Raw genomic sequence first — 13,439 nt, 5'->3', positions numbered from 1 at the left:
GGCCTAGTCTGAAAATGGCATAAAGGAACCATTTTTCCAGTGATTTTATGGTTGAACAGTTTTAAGTGGACTGCTTCCCTGTGGGCCACAGCACAGGTGCCGACTGTGTCAATTGTTTACAGAAGTTGAGGTCTTGAGCGGCTGGACTGTACGGGGTGTGAGGGGATAGGAGAAATAGCAAGTGAGCTGGTCTACAAAGGGGAGAGAAAGACACTCTGACATGGATAAATTAGATCCAGAGAGGGAACTAGCAGGGGGCAAAGGACTGGTTTTACTGCCCAAGGTGCAGGTGCAACTCCAGTGTTGTGAGCGACCCCACAACCACAAACCTTTCCCCACAGTTACATTCATGCACGCATTAGAGCAGACCGGCTTACCTCCACCAGGACGCAGCGCATGCCCAGCCACGCACACATGTCACGAAACACGCATTAGCTTTATGAGGCCAGTTTACATTATGTCACCCTCTCTTCCTGCTGCCGGGTTTGGCCAAGCACCACTTTCAAGACAGTTTGGTCAATTGGATTATCCCTGTGTGTGTCTAGGCCTGTGTACAAGTCACAGTGGAGTGGCTCAAAAATTCACCCAAATGTTCCTCTCAACAGGACCATTTAGTTTAGCCTAATTATCGGTAGTGTTATTGCCCCAGCCAGGCATGTAGATACAGGAAGGCTAATATTTACTTTGGAAAATAGTGGCAATACTGGTTTTAAAAGCTCATGTATTTGATCCATGTATAAAGTGTTTAACAGTACATGGGAGGAATGAATAATGCCATTGGTCCTGCGGTTTGGGAGATTTATGACTGTATATTTTCATATTTTATGGTAAAACTCCCATGTCTGTGATACTTTCAGTTAGCTTTTGCTTGAGTAATAATGACATAAGCATGTATGTTTTCCTGTGTAGCTTCTGTTTCTGGGCGTCACTGTGGCGATTAGGACATTCTGGTTACAGTGTGGAATGGCTCCCCCAGCTCTGAAACTTAATCTGCCAGACTGGACCTTTCTCTGCCTTTTTACATCCCCATGCCTCTTCATCACAAACCTCCTTACATTCCTACTTCTACAGACAATATTTATGATCATGATAAATCTACATTAGGGCAAAAGCATGGCCAGAGTGGATGTACAGTATATTGATAATGCAAGCTGTGATTCAGAAATAGTATAATGTACTGATATGTGTTACTTTGCTTTTTGCAGGATATGTGCAGAGTCTGATCAGGCGGGTGGTGAATAATGTCAACATCGTGGTGAACAACCTGATCCTGAAGTATGTGGAGGATGACATCGTGTTGTCGGTGAATATCACAGCCGCCGAATGCTATACTGTGGACGACATGTGGGAGAGGGCTTTCATGGACATCACTGGTAAGGCCTCCCATTTTTATTTCAGTTGCCAGGCGTGCTGTCTATTGTGGTGCTGCAGTCGATACACATTTTGTATTAGAATTGTATCATTTTTATCAGAATTTAATCAAATAGTTAAAAAAAAAAAAAAAAAAAGCAAAAACAAATGAAGCCCACTTCATGTATCTTACAAATACTGGTCACGTAGTGTATGGCAAACCAGCAGCTAATGAATCAAAGGTGAATCAAAATTTTGACATTGTGACATCCATAATTTAATTTAATACACATATAAAAAAAAAAAGTAAATTTACTTAATCTAATTTCCATATGCAAACCACATTATTATTATAGCTAAATTAACTTAATATTAATATTATAAGCTTCTTTTGCAATACCTACATTGAAACTGCAATTTGGAAAGCAGGTCTTTTATTTTTGTTTTGGTTTTTATATTTTGTAACATATTTGACAGTAATGTGCTAAACATACTTATAACAATGTTTTACATAGCTGGTAAATATAATTTATAAAGCTTTATAATGAAATATATTTTTCTTTTACTGTATTACTTAAAACTTGATATTTACTATATTACTCATTTCATAATCATTTGTATTTGTTTCAGCTCCAGAACTTGTGCTCAGGAAGGTCATCAACTTTGCCGACTGCACAGTCTGCTTGGACAAAAGGAACGCCAGTGGGAAGATTGAGTTTTACCAGGACCCTTTGTTGTACAAGTGCTCCTTCAGGACACGGCTTCACTTCACTTACGACAACATCAACTCCAAGATCCCATCAGTCATCAAAGTGAGCTCAGTGAACATGTTGAAAATTATTCATAGTAGTATATCATTATTGAAAAATACTACTCAAGTAATTTAATTACATTTATTGTACGAATTTTCAATCCCATATTTCTCATTTTTATTTCTTAAACTTGCTATTTACAATTGTTTCAGCCGTTTATAATAATTTGGGTAAAAATAAATGTGTGTTTTGGCTCACAAAACATATATATTATATGTGATTTCATAGTGAAATAAATGACTTTATCTATTTTTGATATTTTTTCAGATTCAAACAATGGTTGAGAGCCTGAAGTTGTCCATCACGGATCAACAGTTGCCAATGTTCATTAGAATATTAGAGTTGATTATTGCTCTTTATTACGGAGAAATTGGAGGTCACAAAGATGGAGAAGGAGAAGAGGGGAGTGGGCATGTCAAAGAAGCAGGTAAGAACTTTCATATATTTTAGTTATAATTATTTGCACTACAGCCTATGCTGTCAACTGAAATGCACAAAGAGTATTTTTTTGCTGATGGGCACATCACATTAGTTTAAGAAATTATTACCATATAAATCTGATCATTATTTATTGAATGGGTCAGTGAAGCTCGCCATTGACCATGGTTTGTGCTCCTCTTGTCTTACTCCCAAACACTTGCACAACACTTAATCCACCACAGGCCTCTGTCTTCAGGCCTAATGTCCTTCATGTAAATACTGGCTCAGATGAGTGGACAGAGAAAACAAATGCATCCTGTAGGAATTGTATTTTTAAATTTTTAAATTTTTTTTAAATTCAATTTCAGAAAATTACACTTGAACAGTATCAGAGGGCCCCCAAATAATCTAAATACAAACCTTTTGAGGCAGCAGGTTCCTACACATAGTACAGTTTAAAATTTAATTCTAATGTCTGTCTCAAAACGTTGTAGTATTTTCTTCTTATTGCTATCGTTCTGTTTGGCTTTTTGCATAATTTGCAGATTTGACTTATCTCATTTTGTGTTTCACATCCACCTTTTTAAAAACACCTGGGCATTAAAAGTTAAATTTAAGTAGCTTTTCCCTTCACACTTAGTAGACCTGCAGGCTTACATCTTCCTTGCGGAGTGTGCAGACATGCATGCACTTTATCACAATGCTGCCCGTTCATTCACTACTCTTCCTCAGGGTCTGACTCTTGGCCTGGAAGTCTTCTGCTCATTGGCACAGCTTCTAGTTTAGTGACCAATGCCAGATGTAGGAGGCAGTGTCATGCTCCTGCTATGCAGAGCCTGAATGAATTAGGATCCCATCTCAAAAATATACAAGGAATCAGCTCTTGGAATAGGAAAAGTAGGCCAAACAGAGAGAAACATTTTACTCATGGTAAGATGCAGTGCACTTAATTGTATGTTATTTTAACAAAGGCATATACAATTATTATACTTTATTGTTGTAGTAATGTGATTGTCTTTGATTGTTGAGGAGAACTCTTAATGCTAAATGCTAGTTTTAAATGTATTTAAATGTATTTAGGCATCTTCTTTTTAACATTAACAATCCTGCATTTAAAATTCAAAGTGTATTGCCATAAATACGTTTCTGCCTTAAAGCTATACATTCAACATATATTAAAATAAAATTACATATAATTAAATTGTAAAATGGGTTATAGAGAACACAAACATGTAAATACTTCTTTCAGTAGTAGTAATTTTGTAGTAATGACTGGGACATCTCAGTAAAATTTAATAAAGTCAATGAAACTCTGGAAAAAGTCAGAGCAACATGTGTTTATAGATCAGCTGGTCACTGCAGCTAGTATGAGAAGAACCAGGAGCGGTTAGGTCTGTTTGTAGCCTCTCTCCCTACTTTGATAAACAGCGAACAAGGCACCTAGTTTTATTCACATTGTATACAAGACTCAATTGCATGATCATAGAATAATTATGTGGTTTTAGTAGCTCTGTTACAATAACCTTATGAAAACTAACAAAACAAACAAATCAACAACAACAACCCACATCAAAATGATCAAATACTATAAAATAAACTAAATACATTATATGATTGAAATACACAATAAGAGTAAAGAAAAGCTTTACAAGTAAACTTATAGATGTTGAATGCACATGAATTAATAATATGAATAATTAATCACAGCATCTAGTTTTTTGACTCGAGTTCTTGAATTTTAAGACTGAGAAAAAAGCGGGTAAGGTGAGTGAGGGTAAGTGATAAATGGTCAGGTATCTTTCCGATCAAACATGGAGGGACACCTGCTGGCCTATAAGGGCACTGCCTACTAAAATATGGCTATGTGCATGGTTTGACAATGAATACCTAAATGTAAACACATACAAGTGTCAAAGTGTTTTCTGAAAGTGATGGATGTGGTTTAAAGGTTGAATTTTGAACTTCAGTGATCAATAATCATTTAATTCTTCTCTGGGTTAGTTATAGCCTGGTGGTTTTATTTAATTCCCTGAAGTAGCACTAATAAGATATTAATTGACATATCTGACTAGCTCAGTTTCTCTTGTCATTGAAGATTTATGTAACAAATTCTGGCTAATCCGCCCTGTTTTGATCAGCGCGTTGCTAATTTAGTCTTTGTTTTGATTGCCTTAATTCAAACCGAGCCGTCGTCAGGGTGTTAGATGAAGTGAAAGAGCTTAACTTGTTGAACTGACACCTCAAAGACTTCAACTGAGTAAAAACAAAGACATGGTGAAGATGAAGTGCGATAAAATCTGAAAGGGAATATTTGATGAGTGAAAAGACATAGAAGGGATTTCCAAATTGACAACACACAAACTGATAGATTTAATTAAAATATGTCATAATTTTCACCGCCTTGGCCGCTGGGATTCCTAAGCTGTGACCTAACGGACAATATTGTTTTCTGGCGGAGGCTATGAGGAATGGTATTACACATTCTTGTGTATTGAGCTCAGCTTCCTCTCTCCTCGATGCGTATGGAAACGGACACGATGGGATGAGTTCAAGGGTCAGCATCAGGGAGAGGGACTAGTATATTGGAGAATATGTGACACCCCTTTCCCCTAAACTGAATGTTTAGATAAGTAATCTAGAAAACCTACACCAGTTTTTTCTAAAAGCACACTCAAAGGATGTATTAAAATGACATGTGACTCAGTAAATCGGATCTTAAGTCAGTTGATCATTCTGCCACATTTCATCCTGACATTACTATCCATTTAGGCAGTAGTTGCATGAATCATTCACTTAGCTTAGCTTATTGCCTATAGAAAGACACTTGTTTTTGTAGCACATAGAGTGATGCATGTATCTAAAGCATCAATTCTCCATTGCCCTAACCTACTCCAGTCTTTTACCTATTCATGATGACTGTGCTTGCTATAAAAGAATGCACTTCATGATATTCATTCAAAGACACAAACATCTCAATATTTGACCTTCTGCTGCAGTTGCATAGAAGCAAGGACAGCTAGGATACATTCCCCTTGTGTTTTAGTTTAACTTTTAGCTAAAACATCATGCCTTTTTAGTGAAGCCTAAAGACATGGACATATTCAGTAGTGAATTGATCACACATTTAAAACATACCATTTCTGCAGAAGTAGTCTATTCACATGTGTTTGTAAGATTTGTTCAAATCTCAATATTTTGACTATTTGCTTCAGGGGATGCTTCTGCAAGTCATCTGCCTCCATTTAGCTCTGTTCTCTCTATCCATGTCCACTTTCACTACATCCATCTCCTCTTTGGTCTTCCTCCAGACCTCATGCTCTCATAGCTAATCCTATCCATATCTCTCATTCAACACATTTTACATGTATATTTCTCACACAGATATGGATGTGAATATGGAGAGCCCTATGTCTAGTCCAGACCTCTACATGCACTCAGCCAACAGTCCAGGAGAGCCAGACCAGGGCTGGGTGTCCTGGGCTTGGTCCTTTGTTCCAGCCATTGTCGGAGCAGAGGAGGAAGGGGAAGACCTGTATGAAGAACAAGAAGGAGGAGGCATCACAAAAAGTCTTCATCACCACACTCCCAAAGACCCCATAGTGTCCATTGGTTTCTACTGCACCAAGGCTTCAGTTACATTCAAGGTATGTCTTAAGTGTACTCTCAAAATGTCTTATGCATGTCCCACAAATTTAATCCTTTATTCACCGTGTAGTTTAGTGTTGTCTGGCTTTGCAGCTATGGGTTCTCTGTAGAAGGTATAAATAGGGCTCACACAGACACAAAATAGTATAACAATAGCTAAATATTTACTCCCACATTTATTCACTAGGTACAAATAAATCTCCAGTTTACAGTGAGTGATGGCTAGATTACATGGGGTGATAACCACAAAAGGTTGTTCTGGAAAAAGTCGACACTATTTCTGATTTTACATGGATTTATATAACAGAAAATTATAAATTCTTGGATAATAAGCCACAGCTGCTTCCAGGTTCACGCCTGTTTCCGGTACATCTTGTTCACTATGTGCTCATGTCTTTAAAGTTAAATGCTCATTTGTCTGTTTCTACCTTAACCTTTGTTCTCTTTCAGTTGACTGAGACCCAGTCGGAAAGCAGCTACTACAGTCCTCAAAAAGTCAAGTCCAGAGAGGTTTTGTGCTTGGAAAATGAGGGAATTACTATTGAGGTAAAACACACCGGTCACTTTCTCACTAGTCTGATACTACTGGTAATTGCATTGTCATATCATTACCTTTAGTATAAAATGTATAGGATTTGATGAACAAATAAGTAGGCCTTAGCAAGCCCTGATTGTGCTTAAATCAGAAATATGTTAAGCATTGATTCAATTCAAACTCAAGTAATTTTCTTCTCTAAAACGTGCTGCCAGATGTGAAACTTTTCCAGGCCCTGGAAAGGGGATGAACATGAAATGATGACATTTTTAATAAGTTATGCTGTTTTTTTCTTGTATGTTAAAACATAACGTGTTATTTTGCATTGTTTATCATGCTGCAGCTAAATGGGTGTGCACAGCATCTTTAACGATACAATTGAATTTTACATAACCATTATTTTTTGTAGTCCATCTAATGTTTAGAGTGTTGCTTACATGGCATCCCGAGGTAAGGTTAAGTTTTTAAACTAGTAAAAGTATGGCTGCATTAAATATGTGTTCCAGGTGCTGATGATGGGAGAGCCCTTCTTCAATTGTCAAATTGGCTTTGTGGGTTGCCAGGCGCTGTGCCTGAAAAGCATCATGGGAGTTCGAGATTTTGAGGAAAACATGAATCGAAATGAGAAGGTGAAGATTAAATTTGCTGTAAATGTTGAGCTGCAGGATGGCCCAGGCCAAGGATTTGGTTGCATCATGCATATTCGGTCACTTGCCTGCCTCAGCATCTGGCTCCAACAATTTGCAAATGTCTCTCCCCACTCTCTCTCCCCACTCTCTCTCCACTCTTTCTCCCCTTTCATACCCACTGCTCCAATTAAGCCTTCAAGACACAATGCAAATGCCTAGTTCAGTATAATATTACTTCTTAGTCTTTCTTTTTTTTCTGAATAGGATGCAGTGTTCTTCATGTGTGGGGACAGCCTGAGCAGTAAAGGCATGACGTACCTTACTAACTCCCTGTTTGACTACCGAAGCCCAGAGAACAATGGAGTGAGGGCTGAGTTCATCCTGGATGCTGCTAATCACAAGGTCATCATAAAACGACACTTTATCCACCTGTTCTGTCCTTCTGTGTGTATTTCAGGCCAGAACATAGTCAGATGTGATTTTAATTATATCAGGATCAGGAAACATCTGTGATAAATTAAACAGTTAGCTACAGGCCAAGCCTGGGACAAAACCCTCTCAATTAAAGTACATCAAGCTGCATTCAAAATCAATACAAAAGAAAAACACACACATTTACATTTTAATAATAACTTTGTTGTCCATTTTGTGTCTTAGGCACTATCATTAGGTTACATGTTTATATCAGTTGTAGCCTGTTTTGTGACTACTAGTCTAAAATCTATTAGGGCTATAACTCAAGATAACAGCTCACCTCAGCAGTCATACCATTAGTGTTTGCTCAAACCAAGCAATGTTAATGACTCTCAATGAAGCAGTTGTTTGTACTGCATCCATCCGTCGTCCTATTGATCGTCCCATACTTGAAACTCAAAGGTTTTGGTGTTAATTCATGAGCACTATAAAAACAGCCAATGGCTTTGATCCAAGAGCTTGGTATGACTATTAGAAGTGACCTAATAAATATTACTGATTAACTTTCTGATAAGAGCCCATTGAGGTGGCTGTTTAAATAACTGTGTGTTTGAGTAAGTTGTCCCTCTCCCGCTCCCTTTATATTGTTTTGCTTGTTCATTCATTGTTTGATGTTTCAGTTTGTTGTAGAATTCTTATTGCTATAGGGATGGAAAATAACCAGATGTATGCCAGCCTACTGAATCGTTATGTTTTTTGTTTTTTTTTGTAAAGCGGAAAAAGTTATTCTAAAATAATGCTGAATGTATGATTTGGTTCAGACAATACAGACATCCTTTATCTGTCTTGCTACTGAGGCTGATAACTGATATCATGATGATAATAGTATTTTAAAATCTAGACAAAGACAGATTTTCTTAAGTTCCAAATTAAGTTTTCACTTATGTAAAATCTTTTTAGTTTTTTTAATTTTTGGTTAAATGTAGAACTCCCTTTTTAGCTTCATTGTGCATCTAGAGATGGAACAACATCTCTATTAAAACAGTTGTACATTGGTTGCAGTCATTTTTTATTTGCAGAAACAATAGTTGTGCTGCAGTATATCCTCAATGCAATATTACTCAGGTACTGATTGTATTTTTACCTACATAATTACGTTTCTGAAAAAAAAAACAAAAAAAAACCAACCTTAAATAAAACTGAAAAACCCTTTTTTATAGTTTAATTTTAAACTTTAATATTACAGTTTCAGAAGATGGTGTAAAATGACTTACATGCTTTTTAAAACATGTAATGATAAATTGTTACCTAACAGTTTTTTTGTTTTTTTTCCCGCAATTTATTGTGAAACATTGGCCAAAGCCCTTAAATTACTGTTAGAACATTTTGATCTGCTTTCTAAGTCCTATTTTCAGATGATAAGACCTACTTAGTTTTATTTTTGGTGGCACACTTCCAAGTAGGGGTGAATGAGCTTCCAATTCATTTTGTGCAGAACATGTTTCTTTGGCATGACTTATCTACTGCATTACTTGGGGTGTATTGTTATATTCTTAAGTTTATCTGTACAGTAATTCTTTTTTCTGTCTATAATTAATGCTGTAAAATTTTACATTTTTCCCAGGTTATGTGAATTGTAGTGTAGAACAAATGGAAATATGTACAAATCTGGAAGAAATATGCCTAACAACATGCTAACAGCACGCGGTAGCCAGCTTTTAAAATAGTTTCTCTTCAGCTTTTATAATCACAGTTGACATTTTGCTACAGTAAATTTCCTACAGTTATGTTATCTTTGACCCCATCTGTTGAATCCAGCACGACCTCTGTCATGGGCACCATCAAAGGCTATCATCATGTTTGCATGGGTCCTGCCGTGTTTACCCTCTTCTTTTTCTTTTGTTTCTTAGGAGACCTACACAGAGATAGCAGGCATGCAGCGCTTTGGTGCTTTCTACATGGATTACCTCTACACAATGGAGAATAGTGGTGGCAAAGGTAAGGTTTAAATTAGATTGTGGAGTTTGTATGCATACTGTGCCACTGATTCAGTATCCAGATTCTCACTGTAGTTATATAAATAGTCTATATCAAAAATTGTATTCTCTCAAAATATAGATGTCCTCAAAAAGATTCTCATATTATGTCAGTTTGAAGGAAGTAGTACTTTAGTTCTGGTTTAGTGTAGTTTTGGCCATGGATTTTGATCTGGTTAAAGTTTGGGATTTTGTTACATATAATAAATTACTTCTTTCTCACATATTTTGTTTCCAAATATTGATCTCAAATACTTACTTGTATCTTGTTGTACCTGTTTTCTGCCTCACCACCTCTGTTTGTTCGCGGTGTCAGAGCAGCTCCTTGGAGAAGTGAATAAAGAGTTTGTCTTGTTTGAGCCACAACCACCTGGTCCTTGACCCTTCCTGTCCTCCCGCTCACCCCAAACTTACCTGGAGGGCAGCTGTCAAAAGTGTTTAGTCTGTGCTGACACATATTTGAGTTTCTTTCTCTTTGCTGCTTGTTGAAACACTGTGTCTCTACCTGTAAGCTATTGAGAAAGTGAATAGGCCCCTTTTGCCTAATTAGGTGTCACTCTTGCTGGCAGACGGTTAAAGACGGGCAGGATTCCTCTGTTCTCAGTCCATGCACTCGACAATGTTTATTCAAGATGTAAGGATCTGAGGTTAGCATTTACAGATAAAACGTTCACCACAGCTGAAAAATCTAATTTCCCCTTTGATGTCTGAATTTTCAACTATTTGTTTTCCAAATGACTGGCAATTTCAGTTTAATACATCATTGATTAAAACAAGATTCCAATGCAAACAAAAGGAGCAAAACATATTTCTATCCATTATCACATCAAAAGCGGGTGAGGGAATATTGTGCGTTTTCCATTTTTCATATTTTTGATCACATTTAAGCAGAAAAAAACTATTGTGTCTAGAGTTGCTCAGGTCCCTTGTGGTAGTGATTTCAACAAGAACAAAAGTAGATTTAAATTCACTTTAGCTTTAGTTAGTCTATATCTTTCTAATTTTCAACTGCTCTGTTTCTGGTGTTACTTCTGACTAGTGGATTGTTTCCTACTCTGTCAGCCTGAGATAAGTATCTAAATTAAAATAAACACAGATAGTCTCATCCATGGCTGTCAGAAAGCTGTTTGACGTCCTCCTGTCACAGCTTTTTTCCTAGATGTACATGGGGCAGATCCAGTGTCAAGCAAACAAATTGGTCTCCATTGCAATGGGACTAGTGTAAACCGTTGAGTCAACCAAAATAGTAGTGAGTCAACCTGAGTCATATTGATTTCACATTAAAGCATTCCAGTGGATTATTTTCTTTACTTTTTTGGTTTTATTTTTTTGAAAATAGAGACTTCTGAATTACCTGTATTTAATTTAAGCTAAATTTATCTTCATTTAATCTTTTGGCCATTCTAACTCCATATGATATTATGCCTGTCCATTGCAACTATACCGAAGATTCAGGGGGAAACAATGATAATGTGGTTGATGTGCAGATTTATTTTCATTTTGTAAGCACTTTGTATTTATTTTCAGAGATGACCAAAGATGGTTATGGGCCAAAAACGACAATGAATATGGGCCCTTTCTTGTAAATTTCAGTAAAGGCACACCTCCCTGAACTTGAGTCTTATAGATTGCTAATGCTTTAAAGTGCCAATAAGATGCTATTTTCAGATTTGTTTAGTTCTCACAAACATTCCTGGAGTTGTGTTTTGTGTGATTTCATATGGTAATACAAGAAGTGCTCAAATGTGTTTTTAAACTTCACTAGAATCATTTGGATTTAAGTCCTGGAAGTGCCAGTCTCTACAAAACAAGAAGTAAGAGGTAGTTGTTAACTTGAAAACTACCAGTACATGACATCACAAGGTGGAACAGAGCATTTTGAGCTTTGATTGAGCCTTGAAGATGAAGACAGACTAATAATAAAGGGATAGGTGTGAATGATACAAAATGAGTGGCGTATGTTTTTGAGGAGGAAACGGCATTATAACATGGCTTAATTATCAGTAAATTTTGTGTAATATAGGACTTTTAAATGCTTTTCCAAGCAAAACACCAAATTGTTAAATCTTGCAAATTTTGCTCTTTACAATAGATACATTTTGATAATGTAACGTAACATGAATAAACCAACTTATGGCTGCCCTCTAGCTCCCCTCTGCCATCCATCCACCCCTTCCTGTATTTTTAATTTCTGCCTTTTACTGCTGGGAAGTCTTTCAAGTCGACCTCTGCTGTGGAGGTCTGCGATGAATGAGGGGACAGCTGTGAACGGGAAGTGGACATTTGGAATATTCATCATTCCAGTCGCTAAGGCCTCTGTGAGCTGCTGCTGCTGCCGCCGCGTTACACCAGACCCCTTTTTGTAGTTTGTTCATTCAACACTTCATCAATACACAGCTGCCATATAAACTTCTGGACTATTTTTTTTCTAAATAGAGATATAAACACAACATCCATTTAGGTATTTCTTAAAGGTGCAAGATTTTGTTGCTTTGACCTGAATTTTTCACAGTATCTATTTCCGTGGAAACAAGCACCATGCCGATTTACAGATCTGATTTGTGGAGAGGTTGTCCCCCTTATAGTAGAATGTATGTTTCAGTTGTTTTGATTGTAAAACACACCTATCGTTCAATAATAAATTTCAATGCCATGCTGTGGTGCTGTGCATACCTCCATGGACACAACCAGGTGCTGGACTTGTACCAGAAAAGTTACATAGTGTGCCTTTAAGCATGACCAGGAAAACTTCAATTTAGATATATTCTGCATGTTTAAGGTATTTTTTCTCTTTTTGGACATGAGAATAGCAATTGAACATGTTACAAATCATACATACATGTTGTTTGCAGAGACGCAGGAGGTTTCACTCATGAGTGGAGAGGAGACCGTCCCATCCTTCCAAGAGACGTCCATTAAGCGGCTGGTAGTTGGACCTCTGGACATTCGGCTCCACAGCAGTGCAGTACATCGCATCCTCAAGATGATCACGTGTGCCATGGATCACGAGTATGAGCCCTACTGTAAACCCCAGCAAGGTTTGTCCACATCAACTCCCTGTCATTTCACAAATGATCTAAAGGTAGATAAATTCACATAATTTTGAAGTTGAGTTGAAGAGAAAAGGCATTTTGCAAACTCTTTTAAAAAGTTTTTTTCAGTCTGTGTTTTTTCAGAGTGTGATGAGAAAAAACTAACAAAACTTTGAGCATTTTTTTCTGGTAGAAGGTGTGTACTGAACATTAGGCATCCACCGTTACAATGCTGTTATCAGACTTCTGTGCTGATACTGAAAATTTTACAGGACCAGAAATCGGTTTTCAAATATCGGTTCAGACGATATCCTGGTTGGAAATATAAATTGATGTAATAAGACTATTTACTGGTCGTAGTTAGCCCAGGAAGTCTCATAATGTTCAAACTTTTATTTATACAAAGCTTTTCTGTAGATACTTGAGAGAATAATCACAGTACAATACATATTAGTATAAGATCAGTTTTGTCTTTTATAATTTTTGTTTAAAGGAAAAAAAAAATGCTGTTTTCAGACTCTGCATTGGTATCATCTGATATTGGGTATAGGCAGATTCTTAAAGCT

The 13,439-nt window shown here is 36.9% G+C and overlaps 1 protein-coding gene across 1 annotated transcript in view; it reads left to right on the top strand.

Annotated features, from left to right (window-relative positions):
- LOC110171426 (intermembrane lipid transfer protein VPS13B) overlaps positions 1 to 13,439 on the top strand; it is a 289,785-nt gene that overhangs the window by 15,193 nt on the left and 261,153 nt on the right. The window contains exons 5-13 of the mRNA XM_055163864.1: positions 1,206 to 1,373; positions 1,981 to 2,162; positions 2,430 to 2,589; positions 5,964 to 6,226; positions 6,678 to 6,773; positions 7,269 to 7,391; positions 7,656 to 7,793; positions 9,716 to 9,803; positions 12,694 to 12,879. Coding sequence (XP_055019839.1) covers positions 1,206 to 1,373; positions 1,981 to 2,162; positions 2,430 to 2,589; positions 5,964 to 6,226; positions 6,678 to 6,773; positions 7,269 to 7,391; positions 7,656 to 7,793; positions 9,716 to 9,803; positions 12,694 to 12,879 — 1,404 coding nt within the window. The remainder of the gene's footprint in view (positions 1 to 1,205; positions 1,374 to 1,980; positions 2,163 to 2,429; positions 2,590 to 5,963; positions 6,227 to 6,677; positions 6,774 to 7,268; positions 7,392 to 7,655; positions 7,794 to 9,715; positions 9,804 to 12,693; positions 12,880 to 13,439) is intronic.

Source organism: Boleophthalmus pectinirostris, unplaced genomic scaffold (assembly GCF_026225935.1).
Source record: "Boleophthalmus pectinirostris isolate CB_2022bp ecotype Guang Dong unplaced genomic scaffold, ASM2622593v1 HiC_scaffold_6, whole genome shotgun sequence".
NCBI lineage: Eukaryota > Metazoa > Chordata > Actinopteri > Gobiiformes > Gobiidae > Boleophthalmus > Boleophthalmus pectinirostris.
Note: the sequence above shows the minus strand (reverse complement) of the source record. Positions and strands in the feature narration are given on the sequence as shown.